The sequence below is a fragment of the Schistocerca serialis genome, chromosome 1 (genome assembly GCF_023864345.2).
Source record: "Schistocerca serialis cubense isolate TAMUIC-IGC-003099 chromosome 1, iqSchSeri2.2, whole genome shotgun sequence".
NCBI classification, from domain to species: domain Eukaryota; kingdom Metazoa; phylum Arthropoda; class Insecta; order Orthoptera; family Acrididae; genus Schistocerca; species Schistocerca serialis.
Window position 1 is genome coordinate 103,218,004 of NC_064638.1, and position 26,120 is coordinate 103,244,123.

Below are 26,120 nucleotides of genomic sequence, written 5' to 3' on the forward strand. Positions count from 1 at the left end.
GCTATACATAGCCTTCAAAATGGTGTCTCCAACAGAGGTCCGATCCAAGCAGAAACTGTCATTGAGTTTCCTTTGGAGGAAAACCACAGCATAGAAGAGATTCACAGGTGCTTGCAGATCATCTACGAAGACCTGGTAGTTAACAAAATCGCGGTGAGTCTTTTGGCGAAAAATCAACCATCATCGCAGCAAGGTCGCACCAACTTGTCCGATCTCCCGCTTGCTGGCCGCTCGCATACAGCTCTGAGCCTGCAATGTTGGAATATGCGACGCTATCACTCGAGAAGATCGAAGGATAGCAGCCAAACACGTTGGTGTTCAACGTCTCCGTTGACACTGCTGAAACACTCGTCCACCAGTTGGGGTACTCAAAGTGTGTGACCCTTGCGTTCCTCACAGCCTAACTGAAAAACATAAAGAGCAACGAAGGATTATCTGTGCGGAATTGCTTGCGCGGCACGAAGCCGATCGTGATAATATTCAGTCGAACATCGTCACAAGCGATGAAACAGTGGTTCATCACTTCAAGCGGAAACGAAATAACAGTACATGGAGTGGCACCAGTTCATCTCTTCTCCGGGCAGAAAGTTCAAAGTCGCACACTCAGCCGTTAAAGTCAAGGCGACGGTCTTCTTTGGCTCTGAAGTAGTTATTCTGTTTGATGTACTTCCACATGACGCAACAGTCAACTCTCAAGTATATTGTTCTGCACTCAGGAAATTGAAGAAACGATGTCCACGTGCTCGTTGCCACAGAAATGGAAACGGTCTTCTCGTTCTCCATTACTAAGCAAGGCCTCACACAAATCTGCGCATCCGAGAGGAGCTCACAAAATTTCAGTGGACTGTTCTCTCTTAAAAATCCTACTACTCGGATCTCACATCTTCCGACTGTCATCTTTATGGCCCAATAAAGGATTATCTCCAAGTGAAGCAGTATGTGGATAATGTGGATCATACAGAGGTTATTGGTGGAGCAAGATGTTGGCTCTGACGTCAACGAGTAGAGCGGTACCACGCGGGTATACAAGTTCTCCCAATAAGGTGTCGTATGGAAGCCGCACTGAACGGATATTATGCTCAAAGGAGTGGGGAATAAGATGGTATTGAAATCCTGTATAAAACCAACCTGCTTTCAGAAAAAAAGTGTTGCATTACTTATTGAACACCACCGTAGGTATGACTATAGGCACAGCGTATACAAGGAAAGGCTACACGGATCTTCTTATTCAGAAAACGCATTTGGATGTTACTTTTTGTGAGAAAAGCGTGTTATGCCCTCTATAGGAAAAGAAGCATCTACCACTGGCTGTGACAGGACTGTGGACTGTAGAGACCCCAGTTTACTTTTCTGCGATCGCACTGGTCACGACCGCACGAATGGCGTACGCGTTTGGAATCCGTGGTTTCAGCACTGCCATACTTGACGTCATGAAGGATCTCACAGTCCCCATGCGACTAGTGCCCGAGAGGACAGACATACTTTTCACCTGAGTATGTTGGTCGGAGTGGCCGAGCGGTTCTGGGCGCTACAGTCTAGAACTGCGCGACCGCTACGGTCGCAGGTTCGAATCCTGCCTCGGGCATGGATGTGTGTGATGTCCTTAGGTTAGTTACGTTTAAGTAGTTCTAAGTTCTAGGGGACTGATGACCTCAGACGTTAAGTCCCATAGCGCTCAGAGCCATTTTTGAACCATGTTGGGTACAGAAAACAACTTCTTCTGGATTACTTAGAATGTAATGTGGACAGGAACCGTTACATTTATGATGTATTATCACCAGTCATTGAGTACCTATCATTGAGGTGTCTGTGACGTCTTCTTTTAACCACATAGCGCAAGACCACATATTACTCAGTGTTGTGTCTTGTAACACTTTTCAGGCTTTTGCCCATACGCAGTCCTGTAATAGAAGCTTAATATATTTTCTTATTCCATTCTGAACTGATAGCATTTATGCATGCTGCAGCATTTTTCTCAAAATAGAAAAATTAATCCAGAAAACTAAGCTTTCTTCCAATTATAAAAAATTGTTCCTAGGTACAATATTGTTATGTACCTAGGAACAAATATTCTCTTCAAATTTCGTGGTGTTGTAGTCAAAAAAATTTCTCATCGGTGCATTTAATGATCTATGTGTGACATTTTTGTTGGCCAAATATTAATAACCAGTAAGTGAAATCAAATTAAAAATAACTACGCCTATATCAAAAACAAGTTAAGTTTATATTCTGAAATAGTAGCAACCATCACAAATTTTCAGTTTCAAAACAGGGAACGTTGGTAAGACAACAAAGAAATTCAGTTCATTTGCAATTATCATGTGTTTACGACACCTCCTTCCACTCGAGATAAAACGTGGTGAGTGATCGACGAAGTAGGCTTAACTGTCCACACATTATTAACTAGTTTTAAGGATATACACAATTTTACTCACATAAGAATTAATAATATCCTCCATATAGCTGTAATATAGTATACACCGTTTAAATGAATAACTCATACTATTTGAAAACGCTGCATAAAACACAACCTCAAGTCTCGAAGAGCGAATACAGTAGAAAATAATGGAAGCTGCTTATGGCGATTTCCAGCGTGCATTCCTTTAGCTGATTCAAAAATCAATCACTGGGTTGAAACATCTGCCAGGAAAATTCGCGTGTTCCTAGGTACACTCTGCACCAAGTACAACACTCTTCCGTCATGCGCCCTACTGTGCCGTCCTACCTAGATACAGAGGTTGTTCGACTATTGTACTATCCCTATCTCTCACGCACTGAAATCATCCGGTAACGGGTTGCGACTGTGAAGCTCTCGTAATCTTGATTAGTTGGTAGTGGTTATTCGTCGTTAATTTGATTTCCTTTCTGATCTCAGGGCGTGGTAATTGTTAATTTTCTTTGCAAGAAGACGTCACAATTTACTGTCTTCAAAATTCGTCATAAAACAGGGTTTTAAGTGGAACTGAATATTTAATAGTCTTTTTGTCTCTTTAACTTCGACGGATTAATCAATGAATAAAGATGATAATTTTTAAGCAAGTCCTGTTTTATGATAATTTACAACAATAATTTTTTATGTGAATTTAACTATTTGCACGAATGTACAGTTAATTTGAATTGTACATTCGTGCAAATAGTTAAATTCACATCAAAAATTATTGTTGTAAATTATCATAAAATCAATGTTCATTAATGCTGGCAGTCAAAGATCCCATGCCTATGTTAACTTCCCTTCGATTTGATAAAAAGATGACATTCGCTGTGCTGCGTAGCATAGCGATCAAAAATAAAGTTTCATTTTTGATTTAATTACTGGTCACTGAAATTCCGCATCTAACTTACCTTAATTCAATTATCATCAATTCTTTTCCATAATGAAACTTTTGCCTTTCACAAATATAACTACTTTTAGATAAGGCGGAAGATAAATTAGGGTTCTTAATACTTTCACACTATATATTTTCACATTTAAACGTTATAAACACTCACACGGGCTAACACAATACGTACAGCGAGAGACAAGATGAAATGAAACAAAATGACAAAATGTGGGCGAAAAGCTTTTGTCGCGACTATTTACAGACTTCCACAAACAAAATCTGACATAACTATAACTTCCTATGATTAGAAGTTCTTAGTACATTACTTATTCTTTTGAAATCGTTGTTTTTTTTTTTTTTTGAAATGGTTACTCTTACATAATTTACAGTTATACAAAATTATTAACGAAATGTTTAAAATCATGGGCTATGGCCGTATAAGAATGGCATCATGAGGAACTGGTACGCATCCTGTTACCACCCAGATCCACTCCTCATTTAATTCTACTCTGTATTCGTACAATAAATAAAATTTTGTTATTGGGTATCATTACTTGTGTCTCAGACACAATGGTCAGCGGCATAGTTTAGCCTGTGACACACAGAGTACCATTGCCTGTATCGACATCTTAGCAAGCAGTCATCAGAACATCTGTTAAAAAAAAAACAAAAAAACAGGGTAATCAAATACTAAAAAACTCATCTACAAAATCAAACCAACTTTTATATACAACATCACACATCTGAAGTCGCTCAGAAGGTGAAAATAAATAAATGCACTCTTATTACTGGGCGGTCATCAGAGCCCGTACAAAGTCTCAATTGGTACACAGACCAAGTTTTGCAAAATACAATCTGGCCACTAATGATGATGGTGGTGGTGATGATGATGGTGATGATGAAGACGATGATGATGCTTATTGCTGAAGCTGAAGCCAGCAGTTAACTAGTAACGGTACAAACTTGGTAACTTTATACTCACAAATATAAAACAAAAGTATTCACAGTATAAAACCGATTGTGATGTATATCTTTCTCAGAGCGGAAAAGAACAAGTAACTAACGGTGGGTGTGACCTGTATGTACGCTAGAAGCGGGCTAATTGATGCTTTAGGATAAATTTTAATACAGTAATAAGCACTTACGGTTCTCATTAAAACAAGTAGAGTATGAAGTAGGACACATAGATCAGCATCTACACAACTGTCCATACATTCCTGCAGATTGCAATTTAGACACACTGATTTTAGAAGACATGCCCACACCATTCTTAAAAAGGAAAAAAGGAAAAGATTTCACTTAGTCTTTTTCGACGTATTCTGATATGCCTCTTCTTCCTGCTCTGTGTCATTTTGGCTTTGTTCGGGCTCCAGTTTCTGCCATTTTGCACTTGTATAACATTAGTTCGATTTGAAGATTACTTCTTACCGATTGTTTTGTCTACATTTACGACAGCCGTTGACCAGTTTGCCATTGACGGATTATAGTTGCAAGTGAATTTCATTTAAACTCCTTTTACAGTACGTCTGACTTACTTGCGCCAGCAGTTAAGTAATCGTTACTAGTTTTCGCTTTGAGAAGGTATATCTTGCAGTCAGTTGTATATTGTAAATATTTTATTACTATCAAAGTGTAGATGAGAAAATTGTGGACGGAAAAGTCCTGATCCTTCAGGTTGCGGGTTGGGACGATGCATCTGAATCCCTTCTTCTGGTAAATTAACAAGCCCGCAGAGGAACCTCAAAGTAAGCTCGTATTCGGACCAAAGGCATAACACGAACCAGATAACGAAAACAGACTTGGAATACAGGGACGTGTAACATACCAATGATTAAATATTAAGAAAGAAGAGGTCTTCGAAAAATTGGATCAGGAGGGCACAACTGTCGTTTCTGAGACAAAAAATTGACATAATATAAACAAATTGGAAAGTATATCTACTTTTATAGCGGAGCAGAAAAATCAAGAATAGTAAAAACGGGAGCATCGCTCGCATTACACGAAAAGTGGAAAACAACATATAAATTGAGAAATAATAAACGAACCGATGTTGTTGTTCTGGTCTTCAGTCCTGAGACTGGTTTGATGCAGCTCTCCATGCTACTCTATCCTGTGAAAGCTTCTTCATCTCCCAGTACTTACTGCAACCTACGTCCTTCTGAATCTGCTTAGTGTATTCATCTCTTGGTCTCCATCTATGATTTTTACCTTCCACAATGTCCTCCAAGGCTAAATTTGTGATCCCTTGATGCCTCAGAACATGTCCTACCAACCGGTCCCTTCTTCTTGTCAAGTTGTGCCACAAACTCCTCCTCTCCCCAATTCTGTTCAATACCTCCTCATTAGTTATGTGATCTACCCATCTAATCTTCAGCATTCTTCTGTAGCACCACATTTCGAAAGCTTCTATTCTCTTCTTGTCCAAACTATTTATCGTCCACGTTTCACTTCCGTACATGGCTACACTCCATACAAATACTTTCAGAAACGACTTCCTGACACTTAAATCTATACTCGATTTTAACAAATTTATCTTCTTCAGAAACGCTTTCCTTGCCATTGCCAGTCTACATTTTATATCCTCTCTACTTCGACCATAATCAGTTATTTTGCTCCCCAAATAGCAAAACTCCTTTACTACTTTAAGTGTCTCATTCCCTAATCCAATTCCCACAGTATCACCATATTTAATTCGACTACATTCCATTATCCTCGTTTTTCTTTTGTTGATGTTCATCTTATATCCTCCTTTCAAGACACTGTCCATTCCATTCAACTGCTCTTTCAAGTCCTTCGCTGTCTCTGACAGAATTACAATGTCATCGGCGAACCTCAAAGTTTTTATTTCTTCTCCATGGATTTTAATACCTACTCCGAATTGTTCTTTTGTTTCCTTTACTGCTTGCTCAATATACAGATTGAATAACATCGGGGAGAGACTACAACCTGTCTCACTTCCTTCCCAACCGCTGCTTCCCTTTCATGCCCCTCGACTATTATAACTGCCATCTGGTTTCTGTACAAATTGTAAATAGCCTTTCGCTCCCTGTGTTTTACCCCTGCGAGCTCTAGAATTTGAAAGAGAGTATTCCAGTCAACATTGCCAAAAGCTTTCTCTAAGTCTACAAATGCTAGAAACATAGGTTTGCCTTTCCTTAATCTTTCTTCTAAGATAAGTCGTAAGGTCAGTATTGCCTCACGTGTTCCAATATTTCTACGGAATCCAAACAGATCTTCCCCAAGATTGGCTTCTACTAGTGTTTCCATTTTTCTGTAAAGAATTCGTGTTAGTATTTTGCAGCTGTGGCTTATTAGACTGATTGTTCGGTAATTTTCACATCTGTCAACACTTACTTTCTTTGGGATTGGAATTATAATATTCTTCTTGAAGTCTGAGGGTATTTCGCCTGTCTCATACATCTTGCTCACCAGATGGTAGAGTTTTCTCAGGACTGGCTCTCCCAAGGCCGTCAGTAGTTCAAATGGAATGTTGTCTACTCCCGGGGCCTTGTTTCGACTCAGGTCTTTCAGTGCTCTGTCAAACTCATCACACAGTATTGTATCTCCCATTTCGTCTTCATCTACATTCTCTTCCATTTCCAGAATATTGTCCTCAGGTACGTCGCCCTTGTATATACCCTCTATATACTCCATCCACCTTTCTGCTTTCCCTTCTTTGCTTAGAACTGGGTTTCCATCTGAGCTCTTGATATTCATGCAAGTGGTTCTCTCTTCTCCAAAGGTCTCTTTAATTTTCCTGTAAGCTGTATCTATCTTACCCCTAGTGAGATAAGCCTCTACATCCTTACATTTGTCCTCTAGCCATCCCAGCTTAGCCATTTTGCACTTCCTGTCGATCTCATTTTTGAGACGTTTGTATTCCTTTTTGCCTACTTCATTTACTGCATTTTTAAATTTTCTCCTTTCATCAATTAAATTCAATATTTCTTCTGTTACCCAAGGATTTCTACTAACCCTCGTCTTTTTATCTACTTGATCCTCTGCTGCCTTCACTACTTCATCCCTCAGAGCTACCCATTCTTCTTCTACTGTATTTCTTTACCCCATTTGTGACGATTGTTCCCTTATGCTCTCCCTGAAACTCTGTACAACCTCTGGTTTAATCAGTTGGTCCAGATCCCATTTCCTTAAATTTCCACCTTTTTGCAGTTTCTTCAGTTTTAATCTACAGCTCATAACCAATAGATTGTGGTCAGAGTCCACATCTGCCCCTGGAAATGTCTTACAATTTAATACCTGGTTCCTAAATCTCTGTCTTACCATTATATTCTAGTATTCCCAGGATTCTTCCATGTGTACAACCTTCTTTTATGATTCTTGTACCAAGTGTTAGGTATGATTAAGTTATGCTCTGTGCAAAATTCTACCACACGGCTTCCTCTTTCATTTCTTTCCCCCAATCCATATTCACCTACTATGTTTCCTTCTCTCCCTTTTCCTACTGATGAATTCCAGTCACCCATGACTATTAAATTTTCGTCTCCCTTCACTACCTGAATAATTTCTTTTATCTCATCATACATTTCATCAGTTTCTTCATCATCTGCAGAGCTAGTTGGCATATAAGCTTGTACTATTGTAGTAGGTGTGGGCATCGTGTCTATCTTGGCCACAATAATGCGTTCACTATGCTGTTTGTAGTAGCTTACCCGCACTCCTATTTTTTTTTATTCATTATTAAACCTACTCCTGCATTACCCCTATTTGATTTTTTATTTATAACCCTGTATTCACCTGACCAAAAGTCTTGTTTCTCCTGCCACCGAACTTCACTAATTCCCACTATATCTAACTTTAACCTATCCATTTCCCCTTTTAAGTTTTCTAACCTACCTGCCCGATTAAGGGATCTGACATTCCACGCTCCGCCAGTTTTCTTTCTCCTGATAACGACGTCCTCTTGAGCGAACCGATAGCAACCGTAAACTCCCGGTGTAAATCGTCAACCTTACTCTACCAACGGCCTTGTCCAATGTTCAAATATGTGTGAATTCCTAAGGGAACAAACTGCTGAGGTTATCGGTCCCTAGACTTACACACTCAAAAAAATGGTTCAAATGGTGCTGAGCACTATGGGACTCAACTGCTGAGGTCATTAGTCCCCTAGAACTTAGAACTAGTTAAACCTAACTAACCTAAGGACATCACAAACATCCATGCCCTAGGCAGGATTCTAACCTGCGACTGTAGCAACTTACACACTACTTAAACTAACTTATACTAAGAACTACACACACACACAAACAAACACACACACACACACACACACACAGACACACACACACAAACACACACACACACACACACACACACACACACACACACACACACACACACACACACACACACACACACACACACACCAATGTCCGAGGGAGGACTCGAACTTCCGGCGGGAGAGCCTTGTCAAAGACTCCGGAGGAGCGGACAGATGTTCAGAGCACGCAGATGCCTGCAGGGTGGAGAACTGTCCTAAAAGGTGGAAGATTCAGCAATGATTGATGGAGTGAGGATACAGAAGGCAATGGAAACTACTCCATTAGACAATCATAATGTGAATCCGCAGGACACGTGGCCTACAACTGGAAAAGTGTCATAATGTTCACTCCATCGACAAAAGATTACGCATTATTCCCCAATTAGGATCTACGGCAGGGACTCCCAAGGGGATGGTGACCATGAGAAAAATATGGAATAACTAACGAAGGGGTACTACGAGTCGGAGTGGCAGACAAGCTAGTTGCTGAGGCTTCGTCTAGATATAGTGGGTCAGTGAAGTGAAATGGAAAGAAGATAACGATTTGTGGTGAGACGAATGTAGGGTAATATCAACACCAACAGAAAATGGAAAAATGCGAGTAGGATTCGGTAAGAATAGCAAGATACGACAGAGAGTGGATTACTGCGAATAGTTGAGTGACATGACAGCAAACCGACACCAACAGCAATATTTCAGGTATTGGTACCGGCGTCACAGGCAGAAAATGTGGCGACGCAGGAAGTATGTTAGGATATTGATGGGTAATTCTGTCTGTAAAAGGAGCTGATTATTACATTATCATGGGAGAGTGGAACGCTGTAATAAGAGAAAGAATAGAACAAAGAGTTACAGGAAACTTCTTAGAGACTTGGTGGTGAGAATGAAAAGCAAAAGACTGAGATCTGCAACAAATTTCAAGTAATATTAGTGAAAAAACTGTTCACAAATCACAAGAGACAGAGGTATACTTGGAAAACGTGAGATACAAGAAGATTCTGGCTGAACTACACGAAATTCGGGCAGAGATTCTGAAATCAGAAACTATTGTAAGGCGTACCCAGAAGCAGATTTAGGCTCGGATCATAATTGCTGGAGAGTAAGCTGAAATTTAAGAGACTCGTGCGGGAGAATCAGTGTGAAAAAAGTGGGATACTGAAATACTGAGTAAATGGTGAAAGGCGTTTGAAGTTCTTTGATGCTACACAAATGCTGCCATAATGAACAACAAAGCAGGCAGTTCAGTTGAAGTGAAGCGGCTACTTCTAAAAAGCGCAGTGACAGAATTTGGAGAGACATACATACATACGTACACAGAAGGTAACTGCGAGGAAACCTTGGATAACAGAAGGTATTGTTCAGTGGATCGAAGAAAGAAGGAAGTATAGCATGTCCAATGTAATTCACTAATACATAAATATAAGTAACTTAGGAATGCAATTCCTATATTAAAGGAAGAGTTTGAACTAGCTCTGAAAAAATTGAAAAACAACAAATCGCGTGGTATAGACAATATCCCAGCCGAACTTCTGAAATCTGGAGGAGCAAAACTGAATCAGTTGTATAATCTTGTTTTCAACATGTACGAGCAGGGTAAAATTCCTACAGACTTTGGGAAAAACATTATGATCCCCATTCCAAAGAAGGCAAATGCTACAAGATGTTAAAATTATAGGACGCTCAGCCTAGTTACTCACGCCCCTAAAATATTAACCTCAATTATCCTAAAACGCATAGAACAAAAAGTCGAAGCTACACTCTCCGAAGACCAGTTTGTATTCCGGAAAGATAGAGGAACCAGAGAAGCAATATTTGCTCTAAAACTAATAATAGAGAAACGACTAGATAAGAACCTGAAAACATACATAGCTTTCGTAGATGTAGAGAAAGCCTTTGATAATGTTAAATGGGATAAGATGTTTGAGGTACTCAAAAAAGTAGGAATAGACTATAAAGATAGAAAAATGATATGGAACCTGTACAAAAACGAGACAGCAGTTATCCGTGGACGGACAAAACAAGAAGAGGTGCAGATACGGAAAGATGTCCGACAAGGTTGCTCACTATACCGTTATCTTTAACGTGTACATTGAAGAGGCCCTGAAAAAAGTAAGGGAAAATTCACAGACAGGTGTAGTAATTCATGGGCAACGAATAGATATGATAAGATATGCCGATGATATAGCTGTCCTGGCTGAAAGTGAAGAAGATCTTGTAGTCCTACTGAATAGAATGGATAAAGTTATGGGTGAAGAATATAATATGAGAATTAATAAAGCAAAAACAAAAGTAATGGCATGCGACAAAGAAGATCAAGTGAAAGTCCAAGTTCATGTAGGCAATGAACTGATTGAACAAGTTGATAAATTTAGTTATCTGGGCAGTAATATTACCAGGGATGGAAGGAGCAAGTCAGAAGTGAGAAGTAGAATAGCTCAAGCAAAGGCTGCTTTTAAGAAGAATACAAACATATTAACATCTAAGAGCATCAGCCTTGAAATCAGAAAAAGATTTTTGAAACCATGTATGTGGAGTGTGGCATGCTATGGGTGTGAAACATGGACTCTCGGGACAGAGGAAGACCAGAAGCTAAATTCTTTTGAAATGTGGTGCTATAGACGCATGCTCAAAATAAAATGTATCGACAAGGTCACAAGCGAAGTGGTTCTGGAAAGAGCAGGTGAGAAGAGAAGCTTCTGGAGTTTAATTGTTAAAAGAAGAGTGCAATTTACAGGACATCTATTAAGACATAAAGGACTCCTGAACACAATCATAGAGGGATATGTCGAGGGAAAAAGACCAAGAGGAAGACCACGACTGAGGTACATGGATCAAATCGTGAAAGATGTGGGATGTAACATCTATAAAGAAATGAAGAGAAAAGCTGAAAGACGCACAGAATGGAGACAAGCTGCCATTGTAGCTGTTGCAAACCAATCCTTGGATTGACCACTACAGAAGAAGAAGAAAGGAGTGCAATTCGTAGTATGCGAAGGGAATCCAAAGCGAAATCACTGCATGATAAATGTGAAGAAGTTGGAGAAGCAATGGATGTCGGAATGACAGCATACAGATAAGTCAAAACAAGTTTCGGTGACATTAAAATCGAGGACGTCACCATTATGAGTGCAATGGAAATTACACTATTAAGCAGATAGGCGGAAAGAGTACACTGAAGGCCTCCACGAGGAGAACGACTCGTCTGATGACGTGAATGAGGAAGAAACTGGAGTCAATATGAGAGGCATAGAGGATCCGGTATTCGACTCAGGAGCTAGTAGAACTGAGGAAGACTTGCGTTCAAATAAGGCAGAAGAGATACGTAACAATACTTTGCAATTTCTGAAATCATTAGAAGTGGCAAGCTAGCGACTATTGAAGTTGGTGCTCAAAATCTATGACTCTGGAGACATCGTTCACACAAGCAGCAAGGGAAAATAATTGTGAGACCTACCTTCCTATCAGCTTAACGGATCATGCAGCCAAGTTGTTGACAAGAATAATGCACAGAGGAATGGAAAAAATTAAGGGTATGTTAGGCTACGATCAGTTTGGCTTTCGGAAATCTTCTGAGATTGACATTTAAAATGGATCAACACTTGAGGAACTGTCGACCTCGAAGAGGTGTCCAACAATGAAATGTGGTGCAAGACGTTAGAAATTCTGAGAATAACAGAGAAAGACGCATAATATATACACTCCTGGAAATGGAAAAAAGAACACATTGACACCGGTGTGTCAGACCCACCATACTTCCTCCGGACACTGCGAGAGGGCTGTACAAGCAATGATCACACGCACGGCACAGCGGACACACCAGGAACCGCGGTGTTGGCCGTCGAATGGCGCTAGCTGCGCAGCATTTGTGCACCGCCGCCGTCAGTGTGAGCCAGTTTGCCGTGGCATACGGAGCTCCATCGCAGTCTTTAACACTGGTAGCATGCCGCGACAGCGTGGACGTGAACCGTATGTGCAGTTGACGGACTTTGAGCGAGGGCGTATAGTGGGCATGCGGGAGGCCGGGTGGACGTACCGCCGAATTGCTCAACACGTGGGGCGTGAGGTCTCCACAGTACATCGATGTTGTCGCCAGTGGTCGGCGGAAGGTGCACGTGCCCGTCGACCTGGGACCGGACCGCAGCGACGCACGGATGCACGCCAAGACCGTAGGATCCTACGCAGTGCCGTAGGGGACCGCACCGCCACTTCCCAGCAAATTAGGGACACTGTTGCTCCTGGGGTATCGGCGAGGACCATTCGCAACCCTCTCCATGAAGCTGGGCTACGGTCCCGCACACCGTTAGGCCGTCTTCCGCTCACGCCCCAACATCGTGCAGCCCGCCTCCAGTGGTGTCGCGACAGGCGTGAATGGAGGAACGAATGGAGACGTGTCGTCTTCAGCGATGAGAGTCGCTTCTGCCTTGGTGCCAATGATGGTCGTATGCGTGTTTGGCGCCATGCAGGTGAGGGCCACAATCAGGACTGCATACGACCGAGGCACACAGGGCCAACACCCGGCATCATGGTGTGGGGAGCGATCTCCTACACTGGCCGTACACCACTGGTGATCGTCGAGGGGACACTGATTAGTGCACGGTACATCCAAACCGTCATCGAACCCATCGTTCTACCATTCCTAGACCGGCAAGGGAACTTGCTGTTCCAACAGGACAATGCACGTCCGCATGTATCCCGTGCCACCCAACGTGCTCTAGAAGGTGTAAGTCAACTACCCTGGCCAGCAAGATCTCCGGATCTGTCCCCCATTGAGCATGTTTGGGACTGGATGAAGCGTCGTCTCACGCGGTCTGCACGTCCAGCACGAACGCTGGTCCAACTGAGGCGCCAGGTGGAAATGGCATGGCAAGCCGTTCCACAGGACTACATCCAGCATCTCTACGATCGTCTCCATGGGAGAATAGCAGCCTGCATTGCTGCGAAAGGTGGATATACACTGTACTAGTGCCGACATTGTGCATGCTATGTTGCCTGTGTCTATGTGCCTGTGGTTCTGTCAGTGTGATCATGTGATGTATCTGACCCCAGGAATGTGTCAATAAAGTTTCCCCTTCCTGGGACAATGAATTCGCGGTGTTCTTATTTCAATTTCCAGGAGTGTATTATGCACAAGAACCAAGTGTGAACTATAAGATCAAAAACGAAGGGTTCGGATTAAATCGGGACAAAACAAAGATGTAGTCTTCCACCTCCACTGCTCAGTCTACACATCGAAGAAGAAATGACTGAAACACAGGAAAGGTTCAGGAATTGAATTAAAACTCAGCGTGAAAGGATCAATGATGAGATACACTGATGATATTGCTGTCCTCAATGACAGCGAAGGAGAGTTACAAGAAGTGTTGAACGGATTAAACAGTAGAACGAGAAGAGAATATGGACTGAGAGTGAACCGAAGAAATAAGAAGGTAATTGGCAGTTGCAGAAACGAGATTAGCGACAACCGTAACATCGAAATTGGTGACCACGATGTAGAGGAAGGTAAGGAATACTTCTACCTCGGAAACAAAATAATAAATGAAGCAAGGAGGACATAATAAGCAAGCTATCGCATGCAAAGAGGGCAATTTCCAGTTGAGGAAAGACTGTTAGCGTTAAACATGAGCCTTAATTTGGGGAAGAACGTTCTGAGAATGTACGTTTCGACAACGGCATTATATGGTAGTAAATCTTGGACTGTAAGAAAGCCAGAAAAGATGAAATCGAAGGGTTTGACAAGTGGTGCTATAGACGAAATATGAGAAGTAGATCATCCGACAGGTAAGGAATAAGGAAATTCTCTGCAGAATCAGGGAGGAAAGTAAAATATGGAAAACTCTGACCTGAAGAAGGGACAAGATGACACATGTTAACAGGGAATAACATCCATGGTATTAGAGGGAGATGTCAGCGTAAAAACTGTAGGTAAAAACAGAGATCGGAATACAACCCACAAATAATTGAAGACGTAGGGTGCAAGTCCTACTCCGGTCAGAGAAAGGAATTCGTGGCGAGCCATATAAAAGAAGTCAGAAGACGTCAGATTCAAAAATTTAAAAAAATGTATCAAGAGATGATATGGAAATGAGTAGTAAAGATGACTTTCAGGACAGGATGATAACGCTCCAACGAATGTAAGCAAAAGAAAAGAAATAATACTGCTTGGAGACCTACATGCAAGGATGCGCAGGTCGCAAGAGCACCAGGAAGTGCGGTCTTTTAGAGAGATTATAGCTAATAACAATGACGAGAGGTTGGTCTATATACACAGAGAATATGAACTGAAGATCGCCAGAAATGTATCCATAAATACAGATTTTTTTTTCAACCTACATGACAACTTTGTTCTATAATAAACAACATTACATTATGGCAAAGATCTTGACTTTGGACTACGATATGAGTCCACAAAGGAGCGCAGCGTAGCACATCATCTGCTGGTAAAGGCAGAAATATTCCTTAAATATATAAAATGAAAAAAAAGAAAACAATGGAGAAGACTCAGAACACAAACAATGCCCTTGAAGAACAAAAATAAACCTTAGCGCCTCTCAGGGATGAGTGCATTCGATTCCTATACAAATTATGTTTGGTAGAGAAAAATAAAGAAGATAAGGAAGGCTCAGCTGAAGTTATGTGCCAATAGGTAAAACATGTATTATATGAGACCGTCTGTGGAGCATTAGGTCTAATCTCTAAATAAAGCTACCAGAACAACTGGTGGCATCAGAATATGGAAGCGCAGGTGCAAGATTAAGGGAAGGCATATGAAAAATGTTTAGCTGTAAAAGATCATGATAATTAGAAACTGTACGTTAGAATCAGACGACAGAAATATTAGGGACTAGAGAGATATACGCATTTGTAAGAATAAGATCAAAAACAGCCGAGGAAATAGTAAAGCACCTAAGAAAACAGGAGAAAACAACACAAATTTACCACTGGTAAAAATGGAGAAATGGATGAAGTAAAAGTATGTTCGAGAATAGTTCTCACAGACAGAATCGTGTACGGTTAAGGAGAGGATAGCGCCAAATGTTTCCCTTAACAAGTTATCAAAACTCAATAAGAAGAATGGAAATGGAAAGCATCCAGGTCCAGGAAGAAATTACAAAGAGCAGACAAAATGTGCAACATAAGACAACCTAAAAATAATTGAAATTATGTTCGATCTAGGAAGGAGATCCTCCAAAAGAATAAATAAAAAGCCGTTTGACAGGATTTCGTAGCAATCTATTAAAAATGATTACAACAACGATAGGGGCAATAGCCTTACAGCAGCAGTGGGAAGGCTGTATGGTCGAATTATAATAGATCACCTGGAGATTGATATCATAATAGAAGAAGAACAGAGTGGCATTTCCACAGCCGATCCCACTTACTATGAGAGACATACTAGACAAGAGAGCCCGGGGGAGAGATACACATATTATTTTCATAGATTTACGTAAAGCATATTACACTGTACCAATAAAGAATCTACAATGATACCTTGGCGAGAGCACAATAAATACACAGGTCAACCTTAGGCAAGGGCGGTGTAAAAGCATCTACTCTGTTCAAGTTTATATGAAGCAAGTTCTTAAAGAATCGATGAAAAAGTGTGGAGGAATGGACCTACATACAGATGGAGATTATCGTTTCAGTTTACCGTTCGTCGATAGTCAAATAATATTGGCTACAGATGACTATGATATAGAGTATGATGAATAAAGTCGTAGAAACATAGAATTAGGCCAGACTAACAACAAACTGCTCTAAAACAAAATATGCCTGTATAGGAAGTAAATCACATGACATTATCATAGATGTAAATACCAATGAGGCAGGTGGAAGGTATAAATATCTGGTAGTTGTGATCTCAGATCAGCGGTCTGCCAAACAAGAAAGAAAGAAGACAGCACAAGCTAAGCAATTAATCAATATGTCCAACTTCATTCTTTGGATGGATAAGATTAAGAAGAAAAGAAAGTTATATGAATCAGTTGTATGTATGGAGCGGAATCCAGGGAAATGACAAAATCAAGACATAAGAAGACCTGATGCCTCGGAAATGGATTTTTGGGAAGAAATGGCAGAGCTTCAGGGCAAGGGAAGTTCCCAAAATATATCGATCAGGAAGGAAATGGAAACTCAAATGAACGTCACCAAAGAGGCGAAATACGACATCTAAAATTGTACAGGGATACGATGAGATTAGGTAACAAACGATGGTCATAACATTTACTTTATTTTCAACCTCCATACACCAGTAAGAGATGAAGATACTGTGCAGAATGGAAAATTCGAATGGAGAAGGGTATCCAAAGAATAGATGTGAAAGAAGATTTGTATAAGAATCGAGAGCCTTGGATACTAGGTTGCGTAAACCAGCCGAAACAGCAAATAACCCGCAAAAACAAAAAAAGAACATCCTCTGTTCCTAGTCCTCCCTACTCTCTCCCTTTGAACAAATGATCCCTTGGTAAGTTACTCACGTGACGAATTGTTATCATTGTACAGCCCGAGACTGGAATAAGTAATAACAAAAGATTTGTCTCAAAAAGGTATTAAAAGTTCATTCGCACGGGAAGATTCTAGAGAGATACCTTCGTCGTTCGATCGCCACACAAATCCTCAAATGGATGACATAATAATAACCGTCGCAGGCGATGAGAAGCAACTGCAACTGTAGAACCAGAACTACGTTACACATTCACATGGAATTCCAGTTCCGTTTTACAGAGAGTACTCTGCGGAATTGAGTCCTTTCTTATCGTGAATATCTCGCAAAGCGAGCAGCCCCATGTGGCCGAAAGAAAAGCCCGGGTTACTCCTGTATATAAGAGGCGAAAACAACGGAAGCGCAAAATTATGGACCAATATCCATATAACGTTTGTGCAGGGTCCTTGCACACAATGCATTTCCCAGCGGGAGAAAATATTCCGTCCATAAATCAGCACGGATTTACAAAGCACCGCCAGTGAGGAGCCCAGCTCGCCCTTTCCACAAACGATATCTTACGAACGATGAACGAAGGCAACAGGCGGGTTTCATGTTCATAGATTTCCGGCACTTTTGCAGCTGTACCTCTGCAGATTATTTAACAAAGAGCTGAGGACATGGAATAGGTTCTTAATCATGTGACTATCTACAAATGTTTTTGAAAGATAAAAGTTCAGTAGGTGAGTATTCGCCAGAGAGAAACGTAACGTTAAAATTTTTTCAAGGACTGGTGATAGGACTCTTCCTGTTCTCATTATACGTATGTTAGATAGGAGAAGTAACAACTGTTGGCTGATGATTTAATTGTTTACGTTGGAGCGTCATCGAGGAGTCGAGATGGTAAGGTAATTTGTAACAATGATGAATAGCTGACTTCAGTTTATTGGGAAAATACTATAGCGCTTCCGTAAAGGATGTGGAGCATAGACCTTTCTTGCCTCCAATTCTTGAGAACTTCTTGCCTGTTTAAGACTGCCGACAGGTTGGACCAGAGAAGGATACTGAAGCTATCATTGAGGGGTGCTGCCGGATTTGTTACGGGTTCGTTCGATCAGTACGAGATAACTGCGGGAATGCACTACGAACTCAAGAGGAAATCATCTGTCGGAAGAGGATGTTCCTTTCGCGAAACGCTGTTGAGGATGTTTGGCTAACCGGTATTTGCTACAGATTACTGAACGATTCTATTTCCCCAACGTACATCTCATATAATGAACACAGTGCCAGGAGAACACAGAGGCAAAACAGGAAAGCGTGTTACTGTTAGTGGCAGAAAGTACCCTCCACCGAGCACTGTGCAATGAGTAGATATGGATGTAGAACGTTATGTCACAGAAGTAATGTAGCAAACCAGATGCAGCACACGACGTAGGTGTTCTTCAGGTTTTCACAAACGATCCAAGAATTTAAAACAACGATTTAAACAGTCAATTATACAGAGGTGGATCAGCATTTTCCTGTAAGCTTAATTCTCGTAAACCGAAATTATGAAGACTATGTCCTTAGGTAAACGGAACAATTATTTAAAAAAATAAGAATCTTAATATTCTTCTTCACTCTCCGTAGCCATATTGCCTTTAATGGTACCCACTACCCGCCCGGCTAGCGGCCCGGTCTAACGCGCAGCTTCCCGAGCGGAAAGGCGTGCCGGTCCCCGGAACGAATCCGCCCGGCGGATTAGTTTCGAGGTCTGGTGTGCATCATCATCATCATCATCATCATCATCATCATTCGTGACAGTGGATAAAGTGGACTGTGTCAAAAGACACTGGACTTTGCATGGGCACTGATGAGTGCGCAGTTGAGTACCCCAAAGACCAAACAACGTTGTAACTGTCTCCGCGCACGCGTACACTATAATTACACTACCGCGCCAACATTTGGGGTTACGCTCGTCTGGTATGAGATTTGCCCATGGGGGAGGGGGTCCACAGGGGGTCAAACCGCAGAAGGTGGAGCGTTTTCTGCGAGAGGAAGTGAAGATCAGGGCTGCCGATATTATCGACGTATACATTTGTCGATCGTGCGCAGCACGGACTACATTAAAATCACTAACGATTCGGGTGCGGACGCATCCTACGTGACACCAGAAAGGCGCTCCGCTTTTGTTCTGCTGATGGCAGTGTGGGGCGGTAACCGTCGACCACGGGTGCTTAGATATGCGTATGATACGCATTTTCGAATTGCCATTCGAACTTCCTGCAGAGGAAGACGTCGTGGCACTCCGACCATACGGCACAGTCCGTGGCCACATTGCGGAAAAGCGGACACAGTTTCGGACGTATCCTGTCCTAAACGGGGTCCGACAGGTCACCATTGATCTCCGAAGCCACGTCCCGTCCTACTTACAGATCGACGGATGTCGTGAAATAATAAAGAAGGCCCCCTTAGATCCGAATGCCTACAACGGAGGATTACGCAACTTCTAGCTGCCGAAGAACAACCCACGTCGCTACCTACTGTGTTACCAGTGACCTACGCCGCTGCTCTTGCTTCTCCTACTGCTTCGCAACGCCGTCCGAACGCCACAAACGACACCACAAATGAGCCCAACCATATCCAGCTGAGAGCGCCTCGGACGGCTCGCCACCTCATGGACATCGACTCACTCATCATTCCTACAGCTGCCTACCCTCCGGAACGACGCGATACCCTTCCGCTGTCGGACACAGAGGGTCGCATAAGGAAACAACGTTCTTCAAAATGTCGCAAGAGAAGGCGCCGCACCGTTTCCGGCCAAGGGGAGATGTTGCAAGTCGAGGATGACGCAGCCGTCGATCAGCACGACGCCCCCGAATACTCTACTGCCGCCAGAGACGTTGTGAGCTCGGAGACATCTACCGGTGTGCCAGCGCCCGTCTCCCTGCCGCCCCATGCGGATGCTGATGGATATATCACAGTTAATGGAAATATCACAGCTGACACTACACCATTACATCATTATGCACCTTGTGCCCGCCTCCACGGCGTCGCACCAGGAGGAGGTCGGGAAGCTGGACACTGCACCGTCACGGCCGATCCACTGATCATACTCTTACCAGAATCCCATGCGGGCGAGCAGGATAACGTTCCACTGCGACATCCACGCATTTGCGCCGACGCCAGAGTGGACCAGCCTCTAGCAGTCCGCTACCGAATAGCAACTACCAACAACAAAAACATCCGTTCCAGGTTTAAAGTCTATCTTAGGCAGAACATGTTCTGGGCTTCTGATATTGATATCGCCCTGCTGCAGGAATTTCACTTGGCCGGTCTCCAAGATATCAATGGCTATACCGCCACAGAATGGCCATCTACGTCCGCGACGGGATTTCTGTCACCGACGTCGCCTTCCTTCCATCAGCTTGGCACATGGTACTCACTGCAATGGGGACACGCATCATTAATGTCTACGCTCCTTCAGGCACCGACCAACGACACTAACGGGCCATGTTTTATTCAGGGAAAGTACGAAGCAACTGTCAACATGTTAACAGAAAAAGCGTTATTCTGCAAGACGATAATGCAAGACAGCACTGCCAAAGACCAATCCTCGCAAAAAATAATGCTAGACGATAATGTGACACAGCACTGCCAAAGACGAATCCACGCAAAATATGATGAACTGGGATGAGAGGTACTGCCTCACCTACCATACGTACCCACAATTGCGCCGGCCGGAATGGCCGAGCGGTTCTAGGCGCTACAGTCTGGAACCGCGCGACCGCTACGGTCGCAGGTTCGAATCCTGCCTCGGGCATGGATGTGTGTGATGTCCTTAGGTTAGTTAGGTTTAAGTAGTTCTAAGTTCTAGGGGACTGATGACCTCAGAAGTTAAGTCCCATAGTGCTCAGAGCCATTTGAACCATTTTGAACCCAAAATTGCGCCTCTGGATTTCCGTATAATCCCATCGCTGCAACCATTTTTTTTCTAAGCGGCAAGTTGAAAATGTGGATGACATCCAAAATGTGATCTCCAGATATTTTGCTCAGTAACCAACTTTGTTTAATTTTTTGGGTGAGTGTCATTCAACAGCCGTTATGACACTGAAAAAGCGCAATTTAACGACTGCTGCTTTTATTTATATCTTACTGTGTACCGGTTTCGATCATGGATCATCGTGTAAAGATGGTCCACGACCGAGACCTGTAGAAAAATGAAAATAGCTGATTGTAAAAACGAGTTTTTTCAATATTTTTTAGTGATCCGGCATTGACAATATGCACACTAGGTGGCAAAAGGTTGTTGATTACGAGGGTGATTGCATTATTTATTTAATATAACAACTTGTTACAATTTATATGTTAGAATTTAATGTAAAAAAAATTTGCCACAAATGCTTAGTTCTAAATAAAAGAAGACTAGTCAGGAAAAAGAATTCATTAAAAACAATTGCAGGGCCTTTGGTCCCATGCGCTAAAATATTATAAATGGAGCAGTTTGGTTAAAAACAAAATCCAATAAAGCTTCAAAAGAAGAGTAGCAGTTACCATCAACTACAAGATAAACAGCACTAGTGAACAGGCTACTGTGCTGCTGACAAGCAGGCGCCAGCATTGGATACAGAGATCAGGTTGGCTTACCTTTCCGTCGGGAGTGCACACCTTGATGCCTGCCAGCGAGATGACGAGAAGCACTGGTTTGGTGCGCGCCGTGCCCTGCAAACAGAGCAGACACACCTCTGGTTAGCGGCTGCCCTAATGGACGGCCCACCGATCGGCCTGATGGATTACGCGAAAGCGCTCTAATTTGCGCTAACAATGTTCCTGCGGTCCAGTTAGGAGCGCGTAATCACTGCGAAATCTCTTCAGTTTCACCGCCTCTCTCTGGCGCACGCGCGCACACGCACACACACACACACTAACATCGAGTGCGGGCTGTTCACAGAGGGCGTGCGGGCGGAACACCAGACTATCGTAGCGAAACTTGCCGCTGGCGGCATGCCCAGTAATCTCTTGTTGTTCCGCCGTCCCAATTGTTGTCGGCCACCAGCGTAAATGCCGCACGGGGAAACAGATATTCAGTTCGTCTAGCATCTGCATTGTACAAGTTCGCGTGTGAAATGTGGAGAACGATTCCACCTTCAATTATTCTCCTTCCGCATATAACCAACCGGTCACAGAATTTGCCCTGTTTTGCACGACTGTCGTACGTACGTAGACGTAGCAAATGCTATTGTATACTGAGGTGACAAAAGTCATGGGATACCTTCGAATACCATGTCCGACCTCCTTTCTCCCGGGCTAGTGCAGCAACTCGACGCAACAACAAGTCGTTGGAAGTCCCATGCAGAAATCCATGCCCCTCTGTACCCGTCCATAATTGTGAAATTTTTGACAATGCAGCAATTCGTGCACGGACTGATGTCTCACAAATGTTCGACAGGTCTCCTATCGGCGATCTGGATGGCCAATCATTCGCTCAAACTTCCCAGAACTTCTTCAGATCAGTCTCGAACAACTGACACGGCGCGTTGTCATCCACAAAAATTCCACCTTTTTTTGGCTGTAAATGGTCTTCAGTCAGCCTAACATAACTATTTCCGGTCAATGATCGATTCAGTTGAACCAGAGGACACAGTCGCTTACATGTAAACACAATCGCTTACATGTAAACACAGTCCACACCGTTATGGAGCCAACAGTAGCTTCAACAGTGCCTTGACGACAACTAGTGCCTGTGGTTTCGTGGGGTCTGAGCCGCACTCGAAATCAGCTCTTACCAGCTTAAATCTGACCAGGTAACGGTTTTCCAATTTCTAGGGTCCAACAGAGATCGCCACGAGCCCAGAAGAGGCGCTGCAGGCGATGTCAAGCTGTTAGTGAAGGCACTCGCGTCGATCCGTCTGCTGCCGTAGCCCATTACTGTCAAATTTTGGCGCACTTTCTTAAAGGATACGTTCGTTGTGAGCCCCACATCGATTTCTGTGCTTTTCTCATGAAGTGTTGCTTCTTTGTTAGCAATAACAACTGCTAAATCGTGGCTGTTCTCGGTCGTTAAGTGAAACCAGTCTACCACTGCGTTGTTCGTGGTGATAGACAATGCTTGGAATGTGATATTGTCATCATACTCTTGACACTGTGGATCTCGGAGTACTGAATTCCCTAATCATTCCCAAAATTGAATGTTCCAGCCGTCTAGGTCCATATACCATTCTGCGTTCAGGATCTGTTAATTCCCGTCAGACGGTCGTAATGACGTCGGAAACTTTTCACAAGAATCTCTTGAGTGCAAATAACAGATCTGCCAATACAATGACCTTTTATACCTTGTGTACGTCAGACCACCATCATCTGTTTGTATACGTATTGTTATCCTATTAATTTTGTTACCTCGGTGTACTGCGCTACGTTTCTGAAGTGTTTTCGAGAAATCTAGTTTCAAAGACGTACAAGTATGTTGAACACCTTTCGAAAGTGTCAGTCGTCGAGAGCTGGTGCCAGCTCAGTCGTCTTACGCGGCAGATTAGAAGTACTGTGCGTGTCTTGTGGTAGTCGGCCTATTGGTAGGTATCTGGTACACAGGAACCTGACGATGGTCAGACGACTGAAACTGGTTGTATAAATAAAGTATTTTACCAGCAGCTCAAGACGGTAAGACTTCATTTTTCAAAGGTTTGAGGGACCACCTGTTGAAAATATCTTCGGTGCCTTTTCAGTATTCATGTGGATTACACAGACTTGTAATTGTTCAGGGTCAATTCCCACTTTTGTCTATTGGTGTGATGTGCAACTATCATGCCTTTATGTACGGTACGGATAATCTCGTCAATCGAGCTGTTGTACGTATATGACTGCTAAAAATGAGCTATGTCACCAGCAAAATCCAGATGGAACCTAACCGGTGTGCAGTCTGAACCGTAAAACTTGCCTTTATTGAGTGAGATGTTACGTCACTACGCCGGGGATATCGATTTCTAAATTACTCAATTTGGTAGCTTGTCGTCATCGGAAGACCGAAGGCATTTCTTGTAGTATCTACTATAAAAACATGAGAAAGATAGCACAGACTTCCACCATGTTCATTCCGTGCACGGCTCTGTGTAACGCGTAGATTTTATTTTCAATGGGCCGCGCGGGGTAGCCGCGCTGTCTCAGGCATCTTGCCACGGTTCGTGCGGCTTCCCCCGTCGGACGTTCGAGTCCCCCTCCCTCGCGCATAGGTGTGTGTGTTCTCCTTAGCGTAAGTTAGTTGAAGTTAAAGTAACTAGTGAGTAAGCTTAGGGACCGATGACCTCAGCAGTTTGGTTCCATAAGACCTTACCACAAATTTCCAAATTATTTTTAATAATGATAACGTAAAACATAGCTCATTAACATTTAAAAACAATGGGCGTTCAGGTATTGGTTTTTGACGGAGCTGTCAACTACCACAGTATCAGAAAGTGAAGAACAAAGCATTCCTCAAGAGATGGTATTTCTCACCGACCTTGCAACAGTGTAGAAGACAGTGAATGTTCCACGGGTCATATACACGGTAAGTCATTACGACGTGGAACGAGTTATTTCACATTGACATCACAAATTAATTTGTAAATATGGCTACATGTTGAACATTTACAGTCTTTTTTTCCTTTTGAAGAAAATGGACAGATATCAATTAGTAACTCCTACCCATTACCTTTTACTCATTACAGTAATAGAAATTCTTCTACGGACAAGGAGGAGTTGACAAGAAGAAACTTTTTCAGCTTGTTTTCAAATTTTAGTTTGCTGTCTGTCATACAGTTTATAACACTGGGCAAGTGATCAAAAATTGTAGTTGCAGCATTGTGCACCCCTTTTTGTGCTAAAGACAAATTTAATGTGGAGTGATAGGTGTCATTATTCTTTTCGGTATTGTAACCATGTACATCACTGTTCCTTTTGAACTGCAGTGGACTATTTACAACAAATTTTATGAGGGAGGAAAAGATGTACTGTGAAGCAGTAGTCAGAATGCCCAACTTCTTAAACAGATGTCTGCAAGATGATCGTCTGTGAGCACTACATATTACTGTTAAACAGCGCGTTTCTGAGCAATAAAAACTTTCTTTCTAAAAATGAGATGTTCCACAACGTTGTTCCATGTGACATTATTGAACGAATATATTCCAAATAAATCAGCTTACTGATTTGACTCTCCTCAAGATTAGCAATTATTCTAACTGCAAATCTGGCTGAGCTAGGTTGTTTTAGGAGTTCCAAAATTTTATTTTTCCCATCAATATGGAAACATAATTTTCGACGCTATTTATTATTTCCACAAATGGTTGAAATGGCTCTAAGTACTATGGGACTTAACATCTGAGTTCATGAGTCCCCTAGACTTAGAACTACTTAAACCTGACTAACCTAAGGACATCACACACATCCATGCCCGAGGCAGGATTCGAACCTGCGGCCGTAGCAGCAGCACGGTTCCGGACTGAAGCGCCTAGAACCTCTCGGTCACAACGGTCGGCTATTATTTCCTCACTATGTGTTATACGTATGGTTGGTATAGCACACTTAGTCGTGCAGAACTGAATATGTTGTCTTCTTAAAACTGAAGATGAGGTCATTCGCAGAACACCAGTAAATGATAATATTAACGACGTGTACACCGTTTCTCCTGTTTCTGTATGTATGCGTGGATAGATTGCAATGCTAGAGCCATATTTAAAAAGGACTGAGTCTCCTTGTTGTGTGTGAGACGGAAGAATAATGTCCTTGGACTATATAGGTTGAATTGCTCAGTGCAGTATGGGTTTCTGCATTCTTTTGGTTAGATATAACATACTCCCATAGGAGTATGTTTGTAAAATTTGGTGAGTGACTATGTAAATGTCATTCTGCAATCGCTTCACGAAATACTTGACTTGTCGATCAAAGTATTCATCACATGGCTGACATAAAAGTGTGAAGATTCTTTATTACACATTGACTTTACCTCGTCGCGAACTGCAATGAATATTAATATTATGTTTGCTCGTTTCCGAAAAAAAACATGATTCGTTACAGTGATACAAGGTTTAGTGTAAGTTTAGGAAAAAATGACAAGACTGCTAAGCAGTAAGGACATACTTTTATGATTTTATCC

At 42.3% G+C, this 26,120-nt stretch overlaps 1 protein-coding gene across 1 annotated transcript in view; it reads right to left on the bottom strand.

Annotated features, from left to right (window-relative positions):
- Positions 1–26,120, bottom strand: part of LOC126425549 (EGFR adapter protein-like) — a 435,287-nt gene that overhangs the window by 112,549 nt on the left and 296,618 nt on the right. Inside the window, exon 2 of the mRNA XM_050088319.1 lies at positions 21,644–21,718. Coding sequence (XP_049944276.1) covers positions 21,644–21,718 — 75 coding nt within the window. The remainder of the gene's footprint in view (positions 1–21,643; positions 21,719–26,120) is intronic.